Source organism: Trichoderma asperellum, chromosome 2, assembly GCF_020647865.1.
Source record: "Trichoderma asperellum chromosome 2, complete sequence".
NCBI classification, from domain to species: domain Eukaryota; kingdom Fungi; phylum Ascomycota; class Sordariomycetes; order Hypocreales; family Hypocreaceae; genus Trichoderma; species Trichoderma asperellum.
The window spans coordinates 505,717-525,886 of NC_089416.1; the positions used below are offsets into that span (position 1 = coordinate 505,717).

The window sequence follows — 20,170 nt, forward strand, 5'->3', positions numbered from 1 at the left end:
GTTAGCTGGATAGAATGAGAAAAGGGGGTAGAAAAGGCGTACAATATACATTTTTTATTCAGTTTACTATATTATCCAATAAGGGTGGGCGTTACATATATATATGTATCAATGATCAGGCTTATCTCCTCCTCTTGCAACATGAATGGCCCGCTCACTTTTACTCGTCCGCGATCAGCCAGCTGCCGATGGTAACGCAGGACTGCAAATACAGCTGCGAATTTTATGTGTATGATTGTAAGTTCATCTTCCATACATGTGAAGCATAATGCCATGCTGCTAATCTACTAGGTAGGTATGGTCAAAGAGCATATATGTTCCGTATCCTAGACAAAGAAGACTTTACACATTTTAAGCTTGGCGCGATGAATTGTGGAAAGCTTCGACGGAGAGCCACTCGGCATAACCAGATGGGCGTCGTAATTAGAGTTACACTTATGAGACATTTATCAGAATCTGAATCCGCTTGGAGCATTAAGAGGTTCCATCTATCGACTACTACATCTGCTATTGTGCTCATACGATTATAAATTCCTTATCTTTCCTCGACTATCAGCGGCAAGAAAACGAGCCGGCCTTTATGCATGTTAACGCCACTAGATCATCTCAAGCGCGGGATCTACATGTATTCTATCCTGTCAAGTGGCACGCCATTATAAGCCTATCGCTCTAGTACTGGTACCACAAGTGGGCCCAGACAATCTACGATGTGGGTTTTAGCAGCATTAAAACCGCATCTTAGCAGAAGCTTTTCTAGAAGCGCCGAGCGCCCACCTTGATGTCCTCGCTCGGAGTTCAGCACAACATGTAATTCCAGCAACGCAGCCGCTTCTACCGCAACGATAATTTTGTTTTTCAGCAGCATGAATTATCTCAAGCTTAAAAAGCACAGTGAGCGCAGCCTGCTCACAAATTCGCAGGAGATGCTGGTAAATCATGCGGCGCTGTTCAAAATAGCCCTGTCGGTTGCGGAGCCTGAATTCCGAGCTCGGAAAAGGCTTACTCAAAACGCAAGATATGTACGCACGCAGTGCACATCCAACTACCAATGACCGCCATTTTATGACCGCCTGCCGGGAGCAAACAAGACGCTTCCAGACGCTATCGAATAATAGCAAGTAGAAGAAATACTAGTTGGGGCCTAATTCGAGTGGCTTTTAGTAGGTCAACTTGTATATCCGTGCTCGGCATTGAGACGAACAGGAGCCTCATTTGTTGATGTATCACTGCACTTTCACTCCAAACTTGTATCGCCAGTCTCGTTCCTTGAACTCACAATATGCTCTATGAACCTTGTTCTATTATACTGGCACTTTTATTATAACCCAGTATAATGACAACTTGAAAAGCTAGTCTCTCTAAAAGCATGAAGAGGTAATGTTATTTATGGCCTTGTTGCTTGTAGATTCGCCCATATAAATTGAACGTTGGATATTCGACTATAAACCTCCAAACACGACTAAAACGGCGCCTTCTTTGGGTCCCAAACTCAATACTTGGCGCCACCCGTCTTCGTCTGCCGTCGACGCTTCAGTTGAGTTCTTTTCTACATTCGATCTCACCGAGCGTCCGGCCGAGTCTCCACCAACGTTACACTCCCCTGCTATCATCTCCAGGTTTTGTTCCAGCCTCCTTGTATCCAGATCTGCAATTAAGTGATCATCCTCCGCATAAAGCCCCCCGCAATCTCAGTCTCCGCACCTCCATCTCATTTGCCCCGTTTCCCAGAGCGAGCTTATTGGCAATATAGGCATCGTATACATTTGGGGGCATCCCGTAAGTTTAGAATACTTTCTACCAGTTGACTAGTTATCCCCCTTTTAGTTCGGCCTTAAATAGCTTTTACTGATCATATAACCTTCTATTCCTATTCACTGCCCTGACTTTGGCTTTCTCTTTAAAGTATTTAAAGAGGGTGACCTCTCCCTCTCCCTCTCGTGAGCTTCTCTCCACTTACACATTACACCCGAATTACACAACTCTGCTTTGGTTACTCAAAAAGCACACATACACACTTCAACCGCTCATCACCACTTCCTCCTCACCCAATCTTACACCACTACACCACCACCACCACCAACAACAACCCTCCTTCACTCGCAATGGATATCCTCCAGCGCGCCAAAATCTCCAAACCCAAAGATGAAGCAGGATCCTCCTGGCCTGCCATCGCAATGGGGTTTTTCGTCGCCTTCGGTGGCGTCCTATACGGGTAAGTCGAATCAAATCCCCCTCTTACTCAAGCAATACGACTTCATCTCATCCCATCTCATCTCACTAACCACGACCATCTCCTCTTATAGATACGACACCGGCACCATCAGCGGCATCATGGCCATGCCCTACTGGAAAAACCTCTTCAGCACAGGCTACCGCAACTCCAACGGTGATCTCGACATCACCACTTCCCAAGAATCCTCCATCGTCTCCATCCTGTCCGCCGGCACCTTCTTCGGCGCCCTCGCCTCCCCCCTCCTCGCCGACTTCTTTGGCCGCCGTCCCGCCCTGATGATCTCCACCTGGGTCTTCAACCTGGGCGTTGTGCTGCAGACAGTTTCGACCGCTATCCCCTTGTTTCTCGCGGGTCGGTTCTTTGCCGGTTTCGGTGTCGGGCTGATTTCTGCTCTGAGTAAGTGAACCCCTGCTTGACAATATCATCATCGTCATCATCGCCATCTAACATATCCCGTCCAGTCCCCCTCTACCAATCAGAAACAGCTCCCAAATGGATTCGCGGCGCCATCGTCGGCGCCTACCAACTCGCCATCACCATCGGCCTCCTCCTAGCCGCCGTCGTCAACAACGCCACCTCCAACCGCAACGACTCAGGCAGCTACCGCATCCCCATAGCCGTCCAGTTCGCCTGGTCCCTCGTCCTCTTCATCGGCATGATTTTCCTGCCAGAAACCCCCCGCTACCTCATCCGCTCCGGCAAGATGGGCAAGGCCGCCGCCGCTCTCTCCCGCATGCGGCGTCTCCACAAGGGACACCCCGCGATTGCCTTAGAACTCGGCGAGATCAAGGCCAACCTGGAATACGAGAATGGCGTCAGCAAGGCTACTTACTGGGACTGCTTCAAGCCCCCCATTCTCAAGCGCCAGTTTACCGGCATGGCCCTTCAGGCCCTCCAGCAGCTCACCGGCATCAACTTCATCTTCTACTATGGCACACGATACTTCCAGAACTCTGGCGTCTCCAGCGGCTTCACCATCGCCATGATCACGTCCGCCATTAATGTCGCCTCTACCGTCCCCGGCCTCTTGGCCATCGATAAATGGGGTCGTCGCCCTCTGCTGCTCACCGGCGCCATCGGCATGTGTGTCTCCCAGCTCATTGTCGCCGTTTGCGGCACACTCTCCACAGGCCAACGCGACAACGGCGACATCTTTGTCAAGAACCTTGCTGGACAACAGACTGCCGTGGCATTTGTCTGCATCTTCATCTTCTTCTTCGCCAGCACTTGGGGCCCTCTCGCATGGGTTGTCACCGGTGAGATCTTCCCGCTCAACACGCGCGCCAAGTCTCTCAGCATGACCACCGCAACCAACTGGCTCCTCAACTGGGCCATCGCCTACTCCACCCCATACCTGGTCAACTACGGTAAGGGCTACGCCAATCTCCAGTCCAAAATCTTCTTTGTCTGGTTTGGTGCTTGTTTCATCTGCATTGCCCACGTCTGGTTCTTCATCTACGAGACCAAGGGTCTCAGTTTGGAGCAGGTGGATCAGCTCTACACCGAGGTGTCTGTGGCTCGAAAGTCTACCAAATGGAGCCCTACCGAGACTTGGGAAGAACACCGTCGGCACGAGCCTTCGGTGGTTGGTGAAGTTGGAGAGGTCACAGAGGAGCCGAAAGAGGATGCGGGTACCGTGGTGCTGGACTCGACTCATGTCGAGCAGCAGGGAAATGATTCGGCATAGAGGAAGGGAAAGAATTTGCTGCTGCTTATTTTTTTTTTCTTTCAATTTTGGTTATGTATTTTTAAATAAACTGTTACAAGTCTAGTATACCCTTTACGTATAGTTTTCATGGGCGTTTTGCATTGATCTATGATCAGGGGTGTTAGGATTGCTGAAAGGGTACCCTCAAGCATATTTGCATAGAGGAACTTATACGTATGTAAGGATACTCGAAACTACAAGACTGGCTACCGAGCTAGCAATATTTTCATGTTAATGTTTATATATAAGCAATAAATGATAATTAACTCAAATTGAATAAAACCAGTTTGACGTAAAAGAATAAAAATATCATTAACAATTTAGCCCTTGAAATATTCTATACAAATAAGAATTCAAGCGGCAGGTTCAGTATTAAAGTGTGTCATCAATTTCTTGTTCATAATCATACTGCATAACGTCGTTTTCACAAGTTAGCTTCTTAGGTATAGCTTCATCAGTCTCCCTCCAGACGGCGTGGCTTCAATAACAAGAGGTACAAATATCCGATCCAAAAGGGGGAAGAAAAAAAAACCAAGGATGCATATACAATTGCATCAGCGTGAGTAATGAAGCAGAAATAGAAATATCCAAGCTTATGCTTCACCACTGCCAACGATACTCTTCTTCCTATCCTTCAGCCCACCTTCCAGCGTCGCATCTTTAGCACTGTCATCGACATCCAACCCCTTGCTCTTCGAGTCTTGTTCCTCTTTCTTGGCTTCTTCCACCGCCGCTGTGCTTTCGTCATCAGAGTCGATGTACGGGCTTGGGCGCATCACCTTGAGTTTAATGACCTCCTTGCTTTTGTCGTCATCATCAGCCTTATGATAAACTCGTAGTCCAATCACGACAACCGCATTCCAAGGATCCTTCTCAAACTCATCAAGCTCATCTTCAAACTTCGGAGGCGATAATGTAACGGGGCGTCTATTCAGCTGACCACCAAAAGCTTGAGCTTGCAAGTCTAGTTCGCGTTCAGAAAGATCAGATAACGAAGATAGACTCTCCAGGCCGTCATCGCTCTCAGATTCGTAGTATGGAGAAGTTTGTGATGGTTTCCTTACGTCAACGTGTTCTGGTAGCGATCCCGGCCAATCAGTTGCGTCTTCAGGTGAATTAGGCATTGGAACTCTCCGTTTTGCCCTTGATGCTCCTGCTCCATTAAGCGAAGGGGGCAGCTCATGATTCTCGTCTGGCTTGTCAATTTGCTCATGATTCTCGTCTGGCTTGTCAATTTGCTCATGATTCTCGTCTGGCTTGTCAATTTGCTCCTGAGAGTTGGATTTGTGCCCGTTTTCCTCTTTTCTATTCCCATTCCTGGGTCTCCTTTTAGCCTCTTGAGCTTTCCGTTTTTCTTTTCGTTTCTTTTCCTGCTTCTGGCTTCTCATGTGCTGTTTCACTTTGAGATAGTAATCATCCTTGCGACGAGCAATAATTCTGTCTTTGACCTCACGGAGCTCTTTATCTTTGACACGTTTCTCGTGCGCTTCCTTTGCAGATTTCTCTTCTGGAGTTTCCACGATTCTGCCTTTGCTATGTGCGAGATCGTATGCGAGACCGATGCGCATCAGTTTCTCTCGCCGTTTCTTAGCATTATTTCGGATGACGGTCTCAATAGGTAAAATTTTATTCAGGCGAATTGCATCAATCTTGACTCGAACGTCATATTGACCTGCCTCCAAATCAAGTTCGACATTGACTGAGCGTCTCATGCGGTACTGCGCTTGGCTACGGACAAGATAATCTTCATGTCCAGCTTTATGGATGCGAAACGCTAGCTCAAATCTGTATTGTCCGTGAAGACCGCGGAAGTAACGGTCATCCAGCTGAGCTAGCACAATAACGACGGGGCCAGGTTGAGTAATGTTCAAAGAGAAGTGAGTATCATGGTAGTCCAGCATCCAGGGAACGTTGATAGTAGTCCAGATTTGAGATACTTGCCAACTGTCATCAAATAGCCGAGTTCTCTCAAAAGCCTGATATTTCTGAAGCAAGTCTTCATACGCGATCCAAAAATCACCATCATCGCCAAACCGATGGTCAAGCTTCACCAGCCATTCAGGAGTCCACTCTTTGGAGCCGTCACCTATTGATATGTTAGCAACTGCTCAATACCAAATTTTTCTCAAGTGCCAGGCGAATCTTACTCCAAGGGCCTTTCCATTCTCCCTTTCCCCAGGGATTTTTGAGTCGAAGTAAGCGTTTGCCATCAATGTCTACAGCCTTCTGTATGGAATAGGAATGAAGCTCGAGGATGCCTTTTCTTTCTCCCCAGTTCACTCCCCATACCCCGGTGCTACAGCCAAAGAGAAAGTCTTGGTTCACTTTCATGAGCTCCTCTTTCCAGAAATACTCCTAAAACCTCGTTAGTCGAGTACAGTAGACATGATACTATGTGCATGGATTGTAAATTCACACCGCTTACCTTGTCAAGAATATCGGTCGTGAAAATCTCGGACGTAACTCCGCCTGTGAGATCTTCAATGCCTTCGCCTCCATACCCACCCTCAATGGCAGCATAATCTCCGTGTGCCTTTGCATAGCACTTTTCAAGAAGCGGAAGCCAAGTCTCCTGAGGATGCTGACACTGGGCGAAATAAAGAGCGCTGCTGTTGGACTGGTACACTCTGCGGTAGGCTTCTTCCGGATTCGCACGCTCAAGCTCGTCAAAGAGAACTCGTTCCCAGTGTTTCTCATCGTAGTCTGACTTGGTGAGGTAGAGCTACAAAGTAAAAGTTATCATCAGCAATCCTCATCATGTACGAGAATGAGAGTTGGCAACATACAAAGTCATCCACAATCTCCGAAATCCACTCGCCATCTCTAAAGAAGACAAAGCCGTAAACGCCAACATCCTGGTCATGCGCTACGCACAACTTCTCAATCAGCCCTTTCTTGTTGCTCAGCGTACACAACGCCGACATGAGCCAGCAGTCTCCATCTCTCCCCTGTCTCACGTCGTTAGCCGTCGGCCCTTCGATGTAAAACTGCGGCTTGTCGAATATCTCCACGACTCGTTTGGCGCTTCCTGGTCGAAAGTCCTTGCCCGGATTTTCGAGAGGATCAAAATTGGAGAGAGACTCCAGGCAGTCTCGGCGGCCGAGCTTCAGATCGGCCTCGACGTCAAAATGAGGATCCCGATACTTTTTGTTGACGCGCCGGCATTCCTGGACAATCTTCTCGACTTTGGCTCGGCACATAGCCGCCGCCGTTTCGTAAGAAGACTGAGTAGTGGTTGATGAGGATGCAGACTTGGCGTTCTTTCTAGCCACTCTAGCAGTATATGGATTTTGCGGTATCACAGTTGTTGCTGAGTAGATGGAGTAGACGCACATGGTCAGCAATAGTGCCAATACAATTTCGCTATCATAAGACCAGAGGGGATCAAGTCCATCATAGCACGTAACGTTAGAAGAAACTCACCTTTGCCTGGCGCCTTTGTCGTGAACTTGGCCCAAAACTCATCTATCGCCTCCTGCGGCGTCTGCTGCTTCGCGATCCCTCTCTGCCGCACCGGCACGGGGTCCTGAGGCTCCATCATATAGTCATCATTACTCCTCGGATAGATGCGCCGTCTTGATCGCGACCGTCTGGAGCGGATACTGATATGAGATACGAAGCTGTTGTTATCGCTGTCGGTGTTGATGAAGGACATTGTGAATGAGCCGCTTCTGGGCGGGCGAAACGCGCAAAGTTGCAGGGAAAGAACAAACAATGCGCCTTCTGATTAATATGAGAAGCTGCGATGTAGACGCTGCGGTGAGTTGCGATGTCCTGATACAAGCTACAAGTCCGTATAACCTCTTCGACTCACACGCAGTAGTAGAGCTGATTGTGTCCAAGAAGCAGACGCTAATCTCAGTGCAGCACTTGAATGGACACAAGACACCAAGTATTCCAAAATCAGCCCATTCAATACACCAGAGTCACGATAGGTCGTATGAGATTTCAAAAAGAAGAGAATATATGAAATTAGCTCATCTGTGGCGGCTTAAAAAAAGGACTGTTGATTGATGTTATGAAACAACTCCAGCGCCAGCGCCAACAGGCTAGGCAGCCATCACAGCTCGGTGACGACTACAAGGCTGACTTGGATCCTTTACTCTCTACGCGCGCGCTTCTCATACACACATATCTATATGCAGTCTAACAAATAAGGTTGCTACATTTTATTACAGTGGCCCCCGCGCTTGAAGCACACCAATAGCTAATACGCAGGCCTGGTCTAGATCACGGTATTTGCCTGTAACTGCAGCACATGCCACGAAAATCTCTAGCTGATTGGGGTCACCACACTTCTTTTTTCCCCCGCTGATTTGGGGGCCGTCGACGCTATTGGATGCGTTGGCTGAATGGATGGGTGGATTCTCTGGTAGGTGCATATCCATGCACACGTAGCTAAAGATGCTACTGCTAACGAGGTGTGTGTGGCCAAAGGAATCGTAGAGGGGCTGCGTCAAATGCAAAACTCATGTGGCTTCAGCTACTACGTGCCGGAGAGTGCGTTACCTTGTGCATGTCCTTGTGTATGTAAATTGAAAGGTCAAAGAAAAGTCCTGTAGAGAAGAGCTGATGGAATCCAGAAGAGTCTGCAACGGGTCAGTAGCGTCGTATTGCTCTGCATGAGCACGCAATGTGATGATGATCCGACCTCGTTCAGCGTTCCATATTTTATCTCTTACCTGGATATTGGTGTTCGGTGTTTCATCGTACGAAAAAGGGAATAAAGAAAGTTGACCTCTGGCCTTGCTGGCTGCCATGCCTCTTCCGCGTGCTTTCGCCAGTCGCTTTGTATCAACTCTCCCTCGTTCGACTCGAAACAACACACACACACACACACACAGACATGCACACATCTACACAAACACACGCGCTCATCATCACACCAAACACAACGCGCAGCGTCAACAGTTGCCGCCGCCGCCAAAGAGGGTATTTCATGACAGGATTTCTTCTTCATCTTCCTCATCTGCGCCTCTCCGCTTGTCATATTTTACTGTATCGCTGCATCTTCCACTTCTCCCAGCTCTCCTCTGCTCCGGCAGCCACGCTAACCACTCCGAAAACACGGGCATTGCTCAATGCCCGTGATCCTATTGCCCTGTATCAATCTTGGGGGCGCGCTCGTATTCTCCATTTGCCGCACAGTCATTGGATCGCACGGCTCCTATCCTCTCAACACCCTCAAACTGCCAATTCTTCAAGACATCCACCGCCTTCGCACGCGCGCGCTCTCATTCACTCTAGGAGGTGACAGTCATCACTTGCCGCCGAATTGCTCTCAAGTAGCAAACCAAGGATCTGCCGCCAAAAACCAATCAAACAATGAGTGTTACCGTTTGCGGCCTCCAGAGCAGCGCCGCCGATTCAAGCTCATCACAACATCACACACAGCCTCACGGGTATATCCATCGCATGTGCCTAAAGTCTTTAAGTCGTTAAGAGCTACGTGACAGCGTCTGTCGTTTCAGTCCGTAATATGTAGGTAGTTCCGAGTGATGTGATCCAAAGTAAATTCGTTTGAAAGATGGGGGATTTTGCCCAGGAATCGTTTCGAAGGAGGCTCATGCGTACCCAAGGGCCTCCCACAAAATCGGGCGCTCTTCAATTCTGAGAAAATGTGTGTAAGAAAAAAGAAAAATTTTGACGCTTTCGATATCGTCGTTGCTGCCGCTGTCATTTTGCTCATTCCTTGCCACGCAGGAGGTGAGGCTGCAGTAAAATGTATGTTTTGCCGTCGCCTTTCTCTGGTACGAAAACGTCTGCGATAAGAGAGTGAAGAAGAAAAATAAACAGACGCCACATGATCCGAAGCCAAAGAAAGACTCCGCTTAAGCCGATGATGAGAAGAAATGTTGCCGACCATCCATAATAGGAAAAAAAATAGGAGATATAATAAAGAACCGAAAATGGGGAAGCACAATCTGGGTGCTATGCAACGGAAAATGGGGCTGCATCGAGTTGAAATAGAAAAGAAAAATGTAACAAAATACAGCCTAGAATCCAGAGGAGTTTTTTTTTTTTTTTTCTTTTGTTTCTTTTGTTACAGCTCATGGAGTCCCAACCCTTTAAAAAAGGGGGATGCGTCTGCCACCAACCAAGGCCAGGTATGGAGAGCAGCAGACCGCGTATCCGGACTTAAGCCACGGGGGCAATAGGAGCCACGGAGGGAGCAGGAACGTTGTTAAGATCCACAACCTCGTTGTTGATCTCGGTGTTGGCGGTCTTCTGGGGGCAATCGCGAGAGATGTGGCCAGCCTCGCCGCACTGGTAGCAAGTCTTGCCAGCAGTGTTCAGGGGGCCGCCGTTGGGGGCAGTGCAATCCCTGGAGATGTGGCCGAGCTTGCCGCAAGCATAGCACTTCATGGCCTGCGCCTGGCAGTCACGAGCGAAATGGTTGGGGCCACCGCACTTGTAGCAAGTAGCGGGACGAGGGCCGTTGGCGAAGCCTCCACGACCATAGCCGCCGACGAAGCCGCCACGGCCCATGGGAGCACCACGGCCCATACCAGCATTGCCAGGGTTGGGGCAAGCACGCTATAGAGGCTAGATTAGTACCTTTGTCCGCAGAAATCTCGTAATGATGGCAAACATACAGCCAGGTGGCCGGGTTGACCGCAGTTGTAGCATCGGCCGCCAGTAGCGGTGCCGCTCAGGCGGAGAGTAGGGCAGTCGGCCTGGACATGACCCAGTCCCTGGCAGTGGTAGCACTGCTTCGCCTCAGTAGAGCGAGGGAGAGGGCAGCCGTTAGACTCATGGCCTATGATAAGAAGTTGTTAGATAGTGACAGGGTAATCGCATTACTTTTGTGTATGCCTACCAGGCTGCTTGCCTATCGTTGAATCATGTTAGCGGATCCAGTTCATTGATTCCTTTTCCGAGGCGAGAACGTATACGTACAGTTGTAGCAAAGACGCTCAGCAGAGGAGCAAACCTCAGCGTAGTGGCCAACGTTGCCACACTTGTAGCAAGCACGACGAGAGAGGGAAGACATTTTGATAATGTGTTTTGATCTAGTCCAGCATATCGAGTTAGCAGGCGTGTGGCGGAATGTTTCTCAAGTCCATGCATATGCGTTATAATCGAAAACAAGTGCCCACATAGCCACAGCCCAGTCAAAGTTCAACGTTGTTGTGCCGGCGGCGATGCCGGGTATCAGGAAACCACAAGAACCACTAAACGCGGCGGGTCTTGGAGTTTATCGCGGGGCCGCTGGAAGCTCGGTGACTAGCTTGGCTGCAAGAAATTCCCTCGCTAGGACGGCTGCAGGGGATTTGCGAAAAGAAGTCGGCAGGGCAGGAATAAAGATGTAGACGTAGAAAATAATGCGCAGTCGAGAACATTGTCGCTGTCCAAGTCAAAAGCGTGGAAATAACTGTGTCGATCGGTTAAAGGCTTTGCCGGCGACTTGGCGCAAATCCAGATGTGACGTCCAAGTAGTGTAGAATGGCAGCTAGATTGCATGGCTTCTGGGCTTTCGTAAAGAAGGTATCGTCGCAGCCCTGCGAGGCGGCTTGGTGCGGTTTGGTGCATCTTGCATGAGCAGCAAAACCAAAGGGCAGTGCCCGAATCCGACGAGCCGAGATACTAGCGGCGCACAATCCAAGGAGATGATGCGCCTGTCCGGCTTCAGACGATCCGAGACATCCAAACATCCTCTGTATGAAGCTCGCCTTTCATGCACGCACAATGCACTCAGGCACTGTTCGGCCGACGTATCAAATCTCGAGGTCGCAGTCGGAGTCGCACCACGTTGGTATGTCGCACAGAGCGGCGCAGAGGTGGGTGGCTTGATTTGCTGCTCCCCGGGCATTGACATCCGCACAACTCCAGAGCCGTCACAGCGTCGACGCAGCGCCAAAGAGGTACAAATCGTCATGATTTCGTCTTCTTCCGTCTTTTGGCGCAGCGCCGCCAGATGTAAACACCAGAAGAGCGCTCCCGCCGCAGGACAGATAAAAACCGATGATGGCGCGCAAAACAAGCCGTTGAACTTTGACCAGGGCAACGGGGTATTCCCGTCGCAAGCAGGACATGATGTGGGCGCGGGATAAAAGACACAGAATACACACCTTGTAAAAAACCTCGATGGATTCAGCGTTCAGTAGTTTCGACAACTGCGACAACAACGGCGACGTCCACCAACAAATCCTAGATTTCCAGCAACGGCGAAAATTTTTCTTCTCGTGAGGAGATTGATATGTTCGAGGGAAAAAGGAAAAAATAGGGAAGTGGAGCGGCCTGGAGGAGGGCGAGGAAGGGCGGCGGCACCACTATTGGATGACTGGAGCCTGCACCTACAGCAGGTGCGCGCGCGGTTGGGCGAGTGTGTGGCCTGTGGCCCCCTGTGGTTTGTCCGCTGAAGCTGCCGTGGATCAATGGCCGCCGCCGTGGGATGCCACTGTGTCACCCGCTGCAGGGCCCTCCCGCTCCAGCAGCGCTGTGCTCCACCGCTAGCCTAGCGCTGTCGGGGTGAGGTGAGGGGAACATGCATGTACGGCGCGAGTACATTCGCCACGCAGTCCGGGTGATGTGCGCCCATCACCGCGGCTCGAGAGGCGATGGCTACCTGTCAGGTACATGGACACGCATCGAGTCGCCTCTGCATCGCCGCACTGTTGCTGGACCCAGAAGGAGAACCTCTCTGAATCAAACCCCATTTATCGCCATCTTCGTTGCCGGCAGCAGCAACAGCAGCGTAGGCACGAAGTACGAGGCCCCCGATACATCGCCCGAGGGGCTATATTTCTCGTATTGCCGTAGCATAAAACACGCAGGTACCTCGTGGCAACTTCCAATGGTCTATAATAGACTGGACCGTTAGTCACAACAGCGCATAAACTCTCTACCCCAATTTCAGCACACCACAAAAACACCGCATCTCACAATATCAGAGATCCTTGTTGCACCGTGTCCTTCTTTTTCCGGACTAGCAGAGCCGGTCCTCCAAAAGCAGGATCCCGTGATTGCCTCAGCTAGGGCTTCTACCTCTCTGTAGTTACCGACAATGTGTCTGCTGCATACTAGGTTATATATAAATATAGATATACCTATTTCTCACACTCACACCCACACTCGCACAGTATTGAAAAGGTGGAATGGGAGATTCAAGTGGTGACGGTGATGTGGAGGCTGAACCACTTCGCTGTGCGTGACATGCGCCGTATGCGCCCAGTTAATGATTCCTGTGCAGAATCCGAACCTGGTCACATTAATCCCTGCGTAGCACAGCATCTGATATCCAGGGATGCTGCCAAATAAGGATGCCCACGGACCGAGGCAGAAACACTGATGATGGAGCTTACATGCTCTTCCGGGCAGCTGTATGTTATGATCTCCGTGTACTGTACATAGTTCGTAGGTAATACGGAAACACGGTGGAAAATACAAAGCCTCCCCTTTTGTGATATTAAATGACCACCTCTTGCAACACACACACGCACGCACACAAACCAACACAACCATTTACATCCCCAAGTCAATATTTAATTTCTCAGCCCTGCATGCAGACATTCGCGCAGCATGTGGCCCCGTAGCAGCCAATCAAGGCGACTTCAGCATCCGGGAAAGGGAACAGGCCCAGTTCTCGGCCCAAGTCCATGACAGGCTATAAACTTGGCCCTTGTAATGACGCACTGGGGTCTGGTTACACCACTACTCTACCTATAACGCATATCTAGCACCCGAATAAAATGAATCACGTAAGACCAGTGGTTGTGCACGTTTAATCAAATGTACAATAATAGGGCAGATGGTTGAAAGCATGGGAAACGACAAAGACTCCTCCAACGTTGGAGGACACGAGATAATCATGGGGTTTCTGGGCCGTCAGCAAAACACATGGGCATCCTATATTACCAAGAACGCCGTCGGTAGGCCGCAGCATGCTGAGTTGGTCGGCCCCGATCTAATCCTACGCCTACAAAGCACACCCCTTTTATGTACATGTTCCCTTTGTGCGAGCATCTCCGTAATCTTCATGCGAATGCCTCCCAAACACCCAGTACAAAACAAAAAATAAACTGTGATGCATGTACATCCTCTCAGTTCGGAGGTGGCTGGCCAGCTCGTCCTCTTTCTGAAGGATGTACCGGCTGTGGCTCGCTCGTTGATGAGGATGGAGCGATGGAGCGAGGCACTGCTTCGACCACATAAGACACTCCATCGTCAGAGGCGTAGGATGGTGGTCTTGGTCCCGTTGTCGGCCGAGAAGCAGGAGCTTGAGCAGTCTCATTCCTTTGCCAGAAAAAGCGATTGGGGTCCACCCGCTAGATTTGATGTCAGTTCTACTCTTTCGGGGAAAAAAAAAAAAACAATTAGGCTCGTAGAGGATAAAACAAAACGTACCACACTCTCTCGCCAGAGTCCGTAAGCAGGGGGCTTCATCCTCATGGCTTCACTCTCAACACCAGCAGCTTCTTCATCCTGAACCATCACCACCCGTATGGGCTTGCGTGGGACGGCATATCCGCGCGGGTCTATCGCCCTAGGAACTTCGGGAGGGTCTCCGCGAGCAATGAGCATCCATAACCGGACCAGGCTGTAGCAGAAGAAGACCGCTGCCAGCAGAATGATCATAATCAACATGATGTTCAACTCGCCAATAACAGCGTGCTTCGTTAGCGTTATACCCAAATCTATACATAGGGAGCTCATATTAGCATTTCGTTTTCAAGATATAAAACTGAGGCACAATGCCACTTACACACTGCCAGCAGCGAAAAGAGGAACGTCGCAGCCACGAAGCATTGAGCAATTTGCATCCTCACATGCCTCGATTTGATGAACGGGAAACAGAACAGGAACTTCTTCTTCTTTTCCCTCTTGTCGGCCTGTCGCTGCGCTTCTGAATACGGGGGTGCCATGGGTTCTGGAGATCCGTTGGGGCCAGGCGCTCCCGCAAGGCGAGCCGGCTGAGGAGCTGACAGAGGTGAGGAATTCGTTTGTCTTGACTGAACAACCGGAGTCTTGGGGCTCTCCAGGGCAGCTTCTTCATCGCCCAGAGCACCTCGTCTTCGTCCCAATGCCAGTCGAGGCAGCAAAAGCCGCCGAGGAAATCGTCGAGTCGTGTCAGGCTCCATTTCCGTCTGCATGTCCCGCAACATGGTTCGTCGGCGCTCTGCTAGGATCTGGTTTCGGTCTGTAGCAGCATCTGCTTGTCCATCTCCCCGCGCTCTCCTAATGAGCTCGTCGCGAAGTAGCTCCATACTTCTATCTGACGCCATGTTGTATATTCGGTGCTGTTTTCTCTTATGTCTTGAAATGCGAGAAAGCGATGGTTGAGTATGTCTCTTTCCGGTTCTGTTACGGCGCAGCCGCAATCGTAGAAGGAATCGTAGAATATCGAGATAGGAAGAAGAAAAGTGAGAGAGAGAAAGAGTGTAAATCAACGAGCGATATCAAGGTGTTTGAGTATGATGAGAAAATTCAAAGATCGACAAAAAGGTGAGATCCTGCTCAACGAGAAAAAGAAGAAGAAGAACAGGGAAAGAGACTGAGGTTCAAGTCGCTGCAAAAGATTAAATGAATGGAGTAGGGTTAACAGGTAGAAGCAAGAAGAAAAAGGCACAAAGGAACGGGTGTAGGAAGAGTCTCAATACATCGGATGTATAGGTAGAGAAACAGAGGCAACAAGCAAACCCAGAAACCAGCTGGAAGGGCAGCCCTCAACCTCCGGATTACGAAGAAAACGAAAGAATCCGAACCAACGAGCAGGTAAGACGGAAAACCCGCCCTGCGTCTATCTGTCTTTGCAAGAAAAAAAACAGAGAGGCGGGACGAAGAGGCTGCAGGCGGAGCAAACATCGAAGCTGGGCAAATAGAAGCGGCTCATTAAACCGTCGTCGCTGTTTCTGGCCCGCGCGCACGGGCTGGGCTGAATCCGGGCCCGACTCACAGCCCCAGGAGGCCAGGCAAATCAGTCTCTGGCCAGGGCCTCGTATTACCCGCCGCAGCCACCATGTGTCAAAGCAGATGGCCTCAACTCTGCGCAGGGGCCGGAGGCGTGTAGCAGGTGCTGCAAAACCAGGGGCTGGGGGTCCAGGGTGCCGTGGAGAAGACGGCCGCGTTTCATCCTGCGCCGCTCCACCGCCAATAGACGGTGCTGGATACGACTCGGCGCCACTCCCTCGACCAAATTGAGTGTTTCGCGATGCGCACCGATTGTTTGACGCGGTTCATCACGACGAGGGGGGCAGAGGACAAACAATCCAGTCCTCGGGAGGGATCGCGTCGTTGAGCTTCTGTGATCGAGGCTGGTCTGGTCGGGTCTGGTCTGGGCAAGATTGCCGATTGTGCGGAGTCTTTCCCCAGCTTTGCCAAGTGCAGCTCATGGTGATGATGATGCTGCTTTGAAGCATGTGCCTATATAATAATCCATGTTCTGTATATAGCCGGGGTTCCTATTTTTACGCAGCCCGCGGTTGACCGTCATGACAAAGCCTCCCCGTAACGGCGCTTATTATAAACTTGATGCGATCTAATAATACCTACTCCCTGTGACGAAGATGGTTGAGCCTTGAACATGGCGGTAGCGTTACGAAGTTGTACATCAATTCCCTCGGCAACAAGACAGTTCAAATCGATCGTAGAGCACACGGCAACCGAATTTCCACGGCCGCCTCTTATCTTTTTCTCCCTCTATTGCTTGCCCCTTTAATTCCAAGGTATCGCTGATTATACATACAATAAGATTGACGCCAATATTGCCATAATATTTTTTTTCTCCCGAAATGCCGGTTTAATCCATTCGACAATGAGTACCCATTCTCAAGGTTGAGAGGATGTCTTGGATGAGGAGACTGAAGACTCGTCAATCCATATGAAGCCTTCAATTGGTAACTGGCTCAAACGGTATGAGCTAGGCGCTGAGACCAGTTAAAGTAAGAGTCGCCAACCAGCTGCAATTCGCAGCCGCCTTTGTTTTCGTTGAGACCAAAGCAGTGTGTTGACTCGCAGTCAATTTCTCCTCCTTAACAACAGGCAGCTTCCAGCCGCTTATTCCATAACTCGACGGTAAATCAAAACCGCATACATCCCTCACTTCAACTCCCCAAGGAGCATAGTGCGATCTGATGAGGCCGATAATACTACGAATGAATTAATCAGAATGACTTCTTGCAGCAGCACAACAAAGCACGGTGACTTACATATGGGATCCTTGCCAGGCGCAAATTCCGCACAATTTACAACTCCTCTGTGGCCCGGAAGCTTATACATCAGCTTTCCAGTCTCGTTGGACCAAATAACCACAGTGCCATCTCCAGAAGCAGCCGCAACCTTCTTGCCCTCTGAATCCCAACTGGCGCGCAGCAGATTTTGCTCCACGCCAGCGGTTGCTCCGTCAAAAGTTCGAATGTGCCTTTCGGTGGGCGCAAACGGACGGATGTCCCATGTTCTCACCGTCGTATCCATCGAGTGTGACAGCAGAGATTGTGAGTCAGGAGAAACTCGTAGAGACGTAACGGTATCCGCATGTCCCAATAGAGAGTACACCACCGCCTTCTTTCTTAGATCCCAGACTCGAATGTCATTATCTATGCCTCCCGAGTATATCTCGTTGCCAGCCTGAGAGATGGCCACAGCCGTGATGGGAAATTCGGTCTCGATGTAGTCGACTGCATTCTTCGTCCGTGGATCCCAAATTCCAATAGTTGAATCGTCACTTCCGCTAATCAACATCTCCTCGCCTCGCTTGCTTATGTCCAAGGTATTGATGATTTCTTCGTGTCCGACATATCGTCGTATGCGTGTTCCTGAAGTCAGATCCCAGCTCGCAAGATGCATATCTGCTGAAGCAGAATATAAAATCTCCGAGTCTCGTGCCCACTGCAAGTCAAGAATAGCTCCCTTGTGGCCATTTAGCACGCCGTAGTTTTCGCAGTCGCCATACGTCCTCCACAACACTGCCTTGCGTCAGCAAACCAATATACTCATTAGAGAGGTCGGGAACTTCATACTAATGCTTCGGTCCATTGATCCAGAGGCAATTAAATTGCCCGTAGGGTCAAATTTGGCTGAGAAAATCTCCCCAGAGTGTCCCGTCAGCTCCATCACAGGGGCCTGTAGCCCGCTCGTGCGGGGAGCCTATACACTGTTAGATTCATTCCAACGAAAGCCTCCAAAAGTAAAATTTCGTCTCACAGTTTGCACCAAAGCGCTGCTGGAGGCATTGAGCCGCGCAAGCGCTCCTTCAGAGGTGTTGACATTCTGCCTCTTGACAAGAACCTTTGACAATCCGGGATCGTCGTCCGCCGGGCGCTTTTCAGCTGACATTGTGACTATTCGAGGCGATGAAAACGGTACCAAGACCTAAACCGGCGAAAATAGCAAAAGAAAACCGAGCTTCGAGCTGATGAGGCTGTCCGTGTCGCGATCGCGAAGCCTTGTCAAGTTGCGAACTTGGCGCCGGTCAAACTCGCCCTCCTATTGGCTTTCGGCCCGTTGATGTTCCTACGCTCGGTGGTCGAGGCTTGCAGCAACCGGCCAGGTACTCCGTACCCCACCCACCGCTTAAGCTGAGCTCCCTGCATGATAGTCGCAACGTTCGTCAATCCCCCCATACCAGCGCAGTCACTCTCGCAGCCGCCTTGCTTGTTTGCATTCTCGTGATTAAGATACAGGCGCCACAACAGTGCAACTGGTCATTTCCACCCGCAAATTCCTCTCCGACAACCAAACATAGACGACTGTCGCAATGGCAGCCAGCAAAGCGTCCCGCATTGGGGAAGAGTACGTTCCCTCAGGTTGCTCTGCGCTCGGCGTTGTTCTAACATGGCTACAGAATCTGGAAGTAAGGCTATCTTGGCATCAGAGAAAACCGCGCCTGAATCTAATCGCATCGATAGAACTCGCATAGATAAAGTAAATGCCGAGCTGGTGACATTGACATACGGAACCATTGTTGCGCAGCTATGCAAGGATTTCGAAGACGACTACCCAGAGGTCAACCGCCAGCTTGACAAGATGGGCTACAACATCGGTCTACGTCTCATCGAGGACTATCTGGCAAAGTCAAATACAATGAAGCGCTGCTCCAACTTTCGGGAAACTGCAGACATGATATCACGGGTAGAGTCATGCCTCAAAGATGCACCTCTTATACTATGACTAACGGGGTTGGCCTCTTCTAGGTTGGATTCAAAATATTTTTGAATATTACACCACAAGTGACAAACTGGACAACTGACAACAACTCATTTTCTCTGGTATTCGATGAGAACCCGTTTGCCGATTTTGTCGAGCTACCGGATGACGGAAGGGCGCAGAACGAACTCTGGTACTCCAACATTTTGTGTGGAGTGTTGAGAGGGGCATTGGAGATGGTTCAAATGCAGGTGGAAGCGCACTTCATCAGCGACGTCCTAAGGGGGAACGACACTACAGAAATGCGGGTAACATTGATACGCTACATTGACGACGAGCTGCCGCCGGAAGACGATTGAGAGAATGACGAGCATGTCGGGCCAGATTGAGAAGGTGGAAGACTTGAAGCTGTTCGCAGGAAAGGCTAGGAACAGGCTCCTACTTGACAGCGGCGATAGCCGGTCCGATCCCACTGCCGTCAGAAAATCCCGGGGGGGGAGGGGGAGTGAAGGGGGAGTGCAAGTGAAACTGAAAGCACTATGATACCCATAGATCGAGCCGAGCCGTCTGTACACTTTGATCAAGCCATTGCGAACGATTACGGCAAATAATCCCGATGGGTATATATCAGGTAGATGAACGGGATGAATTGCCGAATGCCCATCTATAAACAGCTTACTGAGCTACAAGCAAAAAGTCCCGCGGGCAAACACGGAGCCTGATAGCTGCTCCGTTTGCTACTCCTACCTTATACAGCATCAATGGTTTAAAGTTCCGGAACATGCTTTGTGGCCTGCATTACGTCCACGGTCCCATAACATCAGTACTGCCTGCCCATGCAAGTATACGTGAGGCTCCTAGTACCGTGAAAGCTTACGTGCCGAAATCAAAGCATACCTACTATACCTAGTAGGTGTAGTAGTTAAGTATATATAATATCCCCGAAACTCAATCTGGCTGCGCGGATGCCCCAACAAACTGGGCAGGCCGCAAATGAATCCAGCCCAAGGCCCAAGGCGGAAAGCAAGCAAAGCAGTCGTGCCTGATCTCCTTAAATCAGCCCACCCTGACTGTGGAGTGACTGAGCAGCGTGCTGGTTGATGCCTGCTGAGTGGCCAATGCCCACGTCTCGGGTTGTACGTGGT

At 50.1% G+C, this 20,170-nt stretch overlaps 7 protein-coding genes across 7 annotated transcripts; 3 read left to right on the plus strand and 4 right to left on the minus strand.

Annotated features, from left to right (window-relative positions):
* Positions 1-1,835: 1,835 nt before the first annotated feature.
* On the plus strand, positions 1,836-4,208 carry TrAFT101_002482 (uncharacterized protein). Its single transcript, XM_024901735.2, has 3 exons — positions 1,836-2,212; positions 2,304-2,629; positions 2,695-4,208. The coding sequence occupies exons 1-3, from the start codon at positions 2,103-2,105 to the stop codon at positions 3,918-3,920; spliced, it is 1,662 nt and encodes a 553-aa protein (XP_024763594.1). The 5' UTR covers positions 1,836-2,102; the 3' UTR covers positions 3,921-4,208.
* Positions 4,209-4,304: 96 nt separating this feature from the next.
* On the minus strand, positions 4,305-10,702 carry TrAFT101_002483 (uncharacterized protein). The gene is made up of 6 exons (XM_024899383.2): positions 10,538-10,702; positions 7,365-10,478; positions 6,728-7,251; positions 6,367-6,663; positions 6,089-6,296; positions 4,305-6,027 (listed from the first exon to the last, which is right to left on the minus strand). Exons 2-6 carry the CDS (start codon positions 7,594-7,596, stop codon positions 4,535-4,537), a joined length of 2,754 nt encoding a protein of 917 aa, XP_024763595.2. The 5' UTR covers positions 7,597-10,478; positions 10,538-10,702; the 3' UTR covers positions 4,305-4,534.
* TrAFT101_002484 (uncharacterized protein) lies at positions 10,080-11,897 on the minus strand (the record flags this gene model as incomplete). The annotated part of the gene is made up of 5 exons (XM_066126616.1): positions 11,042-11,897; positions 10,842-10,954; positions 10,762-10,773; positions 10,538-10,701; positions 10,080-10,478 (listed from the first exon to the last, which is right to left on the minus strand). The coding sequence occupies exons 2-5, from the start codon at positions 10,933-10,935 to the stop codon at positions 10,080-10,082; spliced, it is 669 nt and encodes a 222-aa protein (XP_065982720.1). The 5' UTR covers positions 10,936-10,954; positions 11,042-11,897.
* On the plus strand, positions 11,631-11,995 carry TrAFT101_002485 (uncharacterized protein; the record flags this gene model as incomplete). Its single annotated transcript, XM_066126617.1, has 2 exons — positions 11,631-11,697; positions 11,775-11,995. 2 exons carry the CDS (start codon positions 11,631-11,633, stop codon positions 11,993-11,995), a joined length of 288 nt encoding a protein of 95 aa, XP_065982721.1.
* Positions 11,996-13,984: 1,989 nt separating this feature from the next.
* On the minus strand, positions 13,985-15,166 carry TrAFT101_002486 (uncharacterized protein; the record flags this gene model as incomplete). Its single annotated transcript, XM_024906050.2, has 3 exons — positions 13,985-14,209; positions 14,289-14,578; positions 14,647-15,166. 3 exons carry the CDS (start codon positions 15,164-15,166, stop codon positions 13,985-13,987), a joined length of 1,035 nt encoding a protein of 344 aa, XP_024763598.2.
* Positions 15,167-16,979: 1,813 nt separating this feature from the next.
* On the minus strand, positions 16,980-18,215 carry TrAFT101_002487 (uncharacterized protein; the record flags this gene model as incomplete). Its single annotated transcript, XM_024903409.2, has 4 exons — positions 16,980-17,029; positions 17,090-17,845; positions 17,900-18,026; positions 18,084-18,215. The coding sequence occupies 4 exons, from the start codon at positions 18,213-18,215 to the stop codon at positions 16,980-16,982; spliced, it is 1,065 nt and encodes a 354-aa protein (XP_024763599.2).
* A 270-nt stretch (positions 18,216-18,485) lies between these two features.
* TrAFT101_002488 (uncharacterized protein) lies at positions 18,486-19,384 on the plus strand (the record flags this gene model as incomplete). The annotated part of the gene is made up of 4 exons (XM_024903410.2): positions 18,486-18,671; positions 18,724-18,732; positions 18,788-19,010; positions 19,073-19,384. The coding sequence occupies exons 1-4, from the start codon at positions 18,637-18,639 to the stop codon at positions 19,382-19,384; spliced, it is 579 nt and encodes a 192-aa protein (XP_024763600.1). The 5' UTR covers positions 18,486-18,636.
* Between the last annotated feature and the right edge of the window lie 786 nt (positions 19,385-20,170).